Source organism: Loxodonta africana, chromosome 11, assembly GCF_030014295.1.
Source record: "Loxodonta africana isolate mLoxAfr1 chromosome 11, mLoxAfr1.hap2, whole genome shotgun sequence".
NCBI classification, from domain to species: Eukaryota; Metazoa; Chordata; class Mammalia; order Proboscidea; family Elephantidae; genus Loxodonta; species Loxodonta africana.
The window spans coordinates 13,230,242-13,237,977 of NC_087352.1; the positions used below are offsets into that span (position 1 = coordinate 13,230,242).

The window sequence follows — 7,736 nt, forward strand, 5'->3', positions numbered from 1 at the left end:
AGATCAAAACTGAAAGTGCTGGGTTTACAGGTGAATGCTAAAGAATACCAGAAGGATGTTTACCTGTGTTTTATTGACTATGCAAGGGCATTCAATTGTGTGGATCATAACAGATTATGGGTAACATTTCGAAGAGTGGGAATTCCAGAACACTTAATTGTGCTCATGAGGAACCTAATTCACAGATTAAGAGGCAGTTGTTCAGACAGAACAAGGGGATACTGAATGGTTTAAAGTCAGGAAAGGTGTGCATCAAAGTTGTATCCTTTACTATACCTATTCAATCTGTATACTGAGCAAATAATCTGAGAAGCTGGACTCCATGAGGAAGAATGGGCCATCAGGATTGGAGGAAGACTCCTTAACAACCTGCATTATGTAGATAACACAACCTTACTTGCTGAAAGTGAAGAGAACTTGGAGAATTTACTGAGGAAGATCAAAGACCACAACCTTCAGTATGGATTACACCTTAACATAAAGAAAACAAAAATCTTCACACATGGACCAACAAGCCACATCAGGATATATGGACAGAAGAGTGAAGTTGTCAAGGATTTCATTTTACACAATCAGCAAGTATGGAAGCAGCAGTCAAGAAATCAAAGGATGCATTGCATTCGGCAAATCTGCTGCAAAGACCTCTTTAAAGTGTTGAAGAGCAAAGATGTCACCTTGAAGATTAAGGTGTGCCTGACTCAAGCCATGGCATTTCAAATTGCATCATATGCACGTGAAAGCTGGACAATGAATAAGGAAGACTGAAGAAGAGTTGACACCTTTGAATTGTGGTATTGGTGAAGAATATTGAATAGACCATGGACTGCCAAAAGAAGGAACAAATCTGTCTTGGAAGAAGTACAACCAGAATGCTCCTTAGAAGCAAGAATGGTGAGACTGCATCTTACATACTTTGGACATGTTGTCAGGAAGGATCAGTTCCTGGAGGAGGACATCATGCTTGGTAAACTAGAGTGTCATTGAAAAAGAATAAGACCCTCAATGAGATGAATTGACGCAGTGGCTGCAACAATGGGCTCAGGCATAACGAGAATTGTAAGGATGGTGCTTGACTGGGCAGCGTTTCGTTCTGTGGTACATACGGTCACTATGAGTTGGAACCGACTCGACGGCACCTAACAACAACAGCTAATACCAACTTCTGGAACACATGGCCTGGAACCTGGGAGAGGCCCTCCGTGTGCTCATTGGAGGAGCCAGAGGCCTCCCAGCCTAAGATTAAGAGGGGAAAGTGGATGATTCAAGGAGGAGGAAAAGCAATTCTTGGCCCCTGTGCAGGTGCTCCTAGAAGACTTTTGTCTCCAGAAAGCCACCCCCGATGAATTCCTCACCTTCCTCATGAAGAGGGTCAAGCAGGGAAAAGGTCTGCCACAGCTGTGCTGTAGGAAGCTGGAGTTTCTTGATATGCCACTCGGACACATTCAGAAGATCCTGAGAATGGTGCAGCTGGACTGTGTCCAAGAGGTAGAAGTGAATGGCCACTGGGACCTGCTCACCCTGGCCGGCTTTGCTCCTCACCTGAGCCAGATGGTGAATGTGAGCAGACTGCGCGTCTCTCACATCATGACGATCTCCTTCATTCCCTGGGCGGCGGACGAAGTGGACAAGCTACTTTCCCAGTTCAGTGCTCAGTTGCTGTCTGCACCAGCTCCAGGAGCTCCACCTGGACTCTGTCTTCTTCCTGGAAGGCTGCCTAGACCAGGTGCTCAGGTGCCTTAAGAGCCCTTTGGTGATCCTCTTGATAACTAATTGCTTGCTTTTGGAGTCCGACTTGACCTACCTGTCGTCCTGCCTGAACACCAGCCACCTAAGTACCTGAATTTGAGTGAGGTCAACATGATGGCCTTAAGTCCCGAGTTCTCCAAGCTCTGATAGAGCCTCAGCTATCCTCCCCCACCTGGAATTAGACGGGTGCAAGGTCACAGATTTCCAGCTCACCTCCATCTTGCCTGCTCTGGGCCACTGCTCCCAGCTCTCATGTCAACTTGGCTGGGCCATGGTTCTTCCTGATTTTATTACCCAAGGCAGTTCCTGCTCAGTGCAGCTTCTCGTCAATAAAGAGAAACCAAAGTGAAGAGGAAGGAAGAGCATTTATTGCAAGTATGCAGGCAAGGAGCAAGGATGTGTATACCTCAAATCAAGCTCCCGAATGAAGGCAGGCAGAAGCTTTTATACCATCTCTCACAAGGAAGTGCATAAGAACGTGGACTACGTAGGTTATCATGGTGCATAGGCTCAGTAAGGCAAGTTGCATTTTCTTTCTTTCTTTTTTTTTTTTTTGGTATGTAGGCTAGTACATTGGGTTTGACTTGATTGAACCTCACAAAAGTCTTTGAGGACAATGGACAGGAGGGAGCAAATTCTGCTTGACTTGAGCAGCTACTAATTGAGCCACACCCATCAGTATCACTTCAGGTTTTGTTTCCTAATGGCCAGGAGGAGCAGTCTTGCTTGCTAATGGATAAGCAGCTCCTGGCTGCGTTGGCTATCAGTTCAGCAATTATGATGTAGTTTGGCATAACAATGTAACCACCTACATGATGAGATCTGATGTAATATAATCCCCCCCCATGATGGGATCTAATACAACGTTATCACATCCTTGATGAGATCTGCTAAGAGGAGCCAATCAGTTGAAAGGGGATTTCCTGGGGGTATGGCCTGCCTTCAGTATATACACAGATGTTCCAGCAAGGCTCCCTTCACTCTGGATCCTGAGTCTCGCCCCTCATATTTGGACCTCTGTTTCTTGAGACATGAGCCTTCGTTCTGTCATCACACATACCCATCTTGGGTTCATCGGCACCTGCAACTACCTGAGTCAGGAGAAGCCTCCAGCCTGAAGCCTAAACCAAGAACCTGAGACTTGCCAGCTTCTACAAGCAGGAGTTGAAAGGGGAGGAATGTGACCAGAAAGGACTCTAAAGGTTTCTGAGGAGCTAAGGAGGGACCCAGACCTGGAGCACTAGAGTCACCACCTTGGCTCTCCCTGAGTTCTGATCAGAACCACCCTGCCAACCACAGATCAGGATTCATTTAGGAGCAGGTTCATCAGCATGAACAACTGGAGCCCACCCAGTCACTTGGACTTCACAAACCAGAGTCTGCTTCAGTACAAGGCCTTGACCACCCCTGCTCTGGAGTCGCTGCCCCACTCCTTAAAAGAAAAAGGCTCAGATAAAGAGGAGAAACTGTTTGAAGGAAAAGGCAAGACACTCTCTTCTCAGCCAAGTGAGAGCAGCACCCAGAGGCAAGGTAAGGACTTGGGCTTTTTGTAAGGAGGATGGAGGGAAAGGTGGAGTTGGGCATACAGAGTCATGCATTGTTGGTTGGGTTTCATTTTGTGGACAAAAAAAAAAAAATCTGTTGCTATTCAGTTGATTCCAATTCACAGTTACCCTACATGTGTAAAGTAATACTGTGATGCATAGGATTTCAAGGCTATAACCCTTTTGGAAGCTGATCACCAGCCCTTTTTTTCCAAGGTGCCCCTGGGTGGGTTCATACTGCCGCCTCTTTGGTTACCAGTTAGGCCCTTACCCACATGCTTTGCCCACAGGGGTCTCTCCACTGATCTCCAGAAAGAAGGATGAAAAGGGTCCTGATGCTGGAGATGAGACCCAGAGTACCCACCATGGGAAACACTCGAAGACGCATTCCAAGCGAAGGAAGCGGCCCAGAGTCTGGTCCCCAGGAGACCAGCCACCACCACTTCGGAGATGCCTGGTAACCTCCCTGCGGGCTCTGTCTGAGGCCATTTACCAGGATGTGGCCCAGGTTCGGGCCCAGCAGGCACAGGCCCCGCTGACCTGGGAGGAGCTCGAGGTGCTCGCCCAGCTCCGGGGGCAGCTGTACACAGCAACCCAAACCTTCTACACCATGGCCACCGAGGCGGCATATGTCTTCCCTGCTGAGGGTTGGCTCAACCCTGACCCACTGCCTGACTCCAGGGACCCAGCCCAGGATTAGAAGCTGGGACCTCTACCTACAGGAACAGAATTCACTCTTTCCCAAGATGGGGATCTGCTGAGGCTGCCAGTGGATGAACTAGGCTTGAACTGGGGTGCCCTCAACACTGTTCATCAGAAGATCCAGAGCTTGGAGTGAGAATAAAGACCTGATACTTCTCAGAGTCTTCCAAAAATCTGGAAGGGCAATTGCAGGCTGGATTAATAAATTATGGAACCTGAGGTGGACATAGGAAAAGCCAAAACCACCTGGGCTCTGTCCTCTTCATTAAGTGTCACCTGGAACAGGTGCCTGAAGACCCTCTTAGAGACCATCTGAGTAACCAATTACTTGCTTTTGGAGTCCAACTTGACATGCCTGTCCTTGTGCCCAAGCATCCCCCATTTAAGGTACCTGAATTTGAGTGATGCCAACCTGAGTTCCTCCAAGATCTGCTAGAAAGAACCTCAGCAACCTTCCACTACCTCAGCTTTGATGCGTGTGAGATCAGCAACTCCCAGCTCACCACCAACCTGCTTGCCCTGGATTACTGCTCCCACCCAGGACCTTCAACTTCAGTGGAAACCCAGTCTCCAGGGCTGTCTTGGAGGGCCTGTTGTGGCACACCCTCTGGCTGAGCAAGTTCAGACTCGGGATGTTTCCCGCCCCACTGGAATGTTTTCTGGGCATCCAAGAATTTCCTCGACCTGGGAAATCTTCGAGGGTTGCTGTCTGAGCTGAGGATGATACTGCAGGAATTAGGGCAGCCCAACTCAATCTTGTTCAGTGACAGCGCCTGGAACTATGGCATGATTTCTGTGAAATAGTCTCCCTTTTGTGATTTGTTAAAATTATACTCCATTTTGTGATGACTTGTAAATTCTTGTAATAGGAGCCCTCGTAGCACAGTAGATAAAGCCCTCGGCTGCTAACCCAAAAAGGTTAGCAATCAAAACCCACCAGCCACTCCACGGGAGAAAGATCAGGCAGTCTGTTCCCATAAAGATTTACAGTTGTGGAAGCCTTATGTTTTTCAGGTTGATGAGTGAAATGACCATGTCATTGTCGTTCAATTTTCATTTCCTTTATGTAAACCTAAGTCAAGGATTATTCAATGCTTATTGACCGTATGGATTTATTTTGCAGTCAAGTGTTGGCTCGTATTCTTGGCCCAATATTACATTTTCTTAAATTTTATAGATTTCAATATACCGTCTTTTATTAAAAAATATAGAACATTAAATAGACAGATATTGTTATTGGTTTCACATATTGTTATATTTTATTTTATATATTTAATACCAATTTTCTATTTGCCTTTTACACTGGGAGCATGAATCTTTCATCATATAGATACATATAGGATTGTAATAAAGGAAAAATAAATTAAAATTATTTAGGTAATGTTTTGTCCTTTGCCTTTTAATTTTCTTATAATGTAATTTTTCCTCAGTGATACAAATGATCTGAGCTTACCCAGCAGCTCCACAAGCCAAGAAAACCCTGTGGAGCAGTGCTACTCTAGCACATGGGGTCAGCATGAGTAGGAATTGACTTCACAGCAGTTGTAGTTTTTTCCTCTGTCCACCCTTTTCTCTATTCCCCACTCTTTTTTCCTTAGTTCCTTTCCTTTCTCTATCCCTCTGTTCACACTATCTTTCCCTCTCTCTATGTATTCTTCAGTTGCCTTCTTCACTTCATTTCTCCTTTCTCCTTGGATTCCTCTCTTTATAGTTTCTGCCAAACAATAAGTTTGTTGTGTTGTTGGATGTCATCAGTCAATTTCAACTCATAGCAAATCTGTGACAGAGTAAAAGTGCCCCATAGTTTCCTTGGGTGGGAGCCCTGGTGGAATAGTGGTTAACAGCTCAGCTGCTAACCAGAAAGTCAGCAGTTCAAATCCACTACTCCTTGGAAACCTTTTAGGGGATTTCTACTCTGTCTTATAGGGTCGCTATGAGTACAACCCCACGAGATGGCACTTAACAACAACAATCTTTCTTGAAGGAAATCTCCAGATCTTTCTCCTGTAGAGCTGCTGAGTCAGTTCAAGTTGTCAACCTTTTCTTTAGCAGTAAACCACTTAACATTTTGCACCACCAGGGCTCCTTTCCATTTGCTGAATAATCTCTCTTTTGGCACATAATTTTTTTTCCATTTTTATCACAAATTCTCACATAGTTGAGTTTATCTCCAGACTTCCCAATCTGTTTCATTGATTTATTTTCCTTTCTCTTCTTTAGCTGGTGGATTTTGTTACTCTCACTACACTTTACTATCTGGCAGTTTTAATTACTCTCTCATTGCACTTTGTTTTAGAATCTTCCAGGCTAAATTTATAAGGTAATATTTTTCAATTTTGGCTTGGCACACCCAGGATATACTAAAGCTTGGGAGTGGGCAAAGGACCTGAATAGACATTTCTCCAAAGACAATATACAAATGGCCAGGGAGCACATGAAAAATACTTGCCATCACTAGCCATGAGGGAAATGCAAATCACAACCACAATGACTTACCACTTCACTAGGATCGCTATAATTAAAAAGTCAGGTAATAACAAGTGTAGACAAGGATGTGGAGACATTGGAACCCTCATACTCTGTTAAAAGGAATAGAAAATTGTACGGTTGCTGTGGAAAAGTCTGATAGTTCCTTTAATGATTAAATGTAGAGTTACATATGACCCAGCAACTCCACTCCTAGGTATAAGCCAAAGAGAAATGAAAGCATATGTCCACATAAACTCTTGGACAAGAATATTTACAGCAGCACTATTCACAATAGCCAAAAATTGAAAACAACTGAAATGTCCACTAACTGATGAATGGATAAATAAAATGTGGTATCTATTATTCAGCTATAAAAAGGAATGAAGTACTTACTGATACATGCAACAACATGGATGAATCTCAAAAAATATTGAGTGAAAGAAACTAGACACAATTGTCTGATTCCACTTACATGAAATGTTCCGGAATAGGAAAATCTATAGAGACAGAAAGTAGAATACTGGTTTTGGAAGCAGGGAGGGATTCTAGAAGTTGGTGGTGGGACAGGGCAGGCTGATGGCTAATGGGCATTGGATATCTTGTTGAAGTGATGAAAATGTTCTAAAAGTGTGGTGACATTTGCAAGATCCTGTGAATATACTAGAAAATCTTTTAATTGTACAATTTACATAGATGAATTGTATGGTATGTGAATTATATCTTGCCAAAGATGTTCTGTTATGCTTTGGGGGGCAGAGAGGGGAAATAATCAGAAATTTTTGTATTCTAATTGTTCAATGACAAACTTGAACCCACAAATGTTCATATTCTCGATGGGAAATGTAAACGTCCCAGCTGAAAACAAGCATAAAAACATCCCCAGAACTGGGCCCAGTGCTAGAAAGTTCCAGAATGTGTCACACCTTCACTGCTGGGATCAAGAGAGACACGCAGCAGGTGCCCTGGCACTCCCTACACTTCAGGGAGTATGTGGAGTCTAGATAGGTGTTTGTGTCATGTGAGTTTGGCCAGGAATGGACTTCTTCAGGCCTGAAATTCCTCAGCTGTTACAGTCACCTACAGACTCTCCACTGACGCCCTCTGACCACACACTCAAACATGTAGACACATCAGCAGTGGAGGTTCTCCAACTACAGAATACCTCTTCAAGAATGTCTCATCATTTGCTTTTTCAAAATACTCCCAAAGTTCAAGTGCTTTTGGTTAGAAGATAGCATTTTGGGTGGGTCTTAGGGTGTTTTGTAAGAAGCCTTG

At 44.4% G+C, this 7,736-nt stretch overlaps 1 protein-coding gene across 1 annotated transcript; it reads left to right on the top strand.

The window, feature by feature from the left end:
• The first annotated feature begins 2,663 nt into the window (after positions 1 to 2,663).
• LOC135232652 (protein FRG2-like-2) lies at positions 2,664 to 3,990 on the top strand. Its single transcript, XM_064293126.1, has 2 exons — positions 2,664 to 3,295; positions 3,507 to 3,990. Exons 1-2 carry the CDS (start codon positions 3,078 to 3,080, stop codon positions 3,988 to 3,990), a joined length of 702 nt encoding a protein of 233 aa, XP_064149196.1. The 5' UTR covers positions 2,664 to 3,077.
• The last annotated feature ends 3,746 nt before the right edge of the window (positions 3,991 to 7,736 follow it).

What these genes read in the sequence shown, in the direction of transcription:
- LOC135232652 (XM_064293126.1), top strand. Translation starts at nt 3,078, where the DNA reads ATGAACAACTGGAGCCCACCCAGTCACTTGGACTTCACAAACCAGAGT. An exon ending in GGTAAGGACTTGGGCTTTTT is followed by an intron (nt 3,296 to 3,506) that starts GTAAGGAGGATG and finishes TTTTTTTCCAAG; the next exon opens with GTGCCCCTGGGTGGGTTCAT.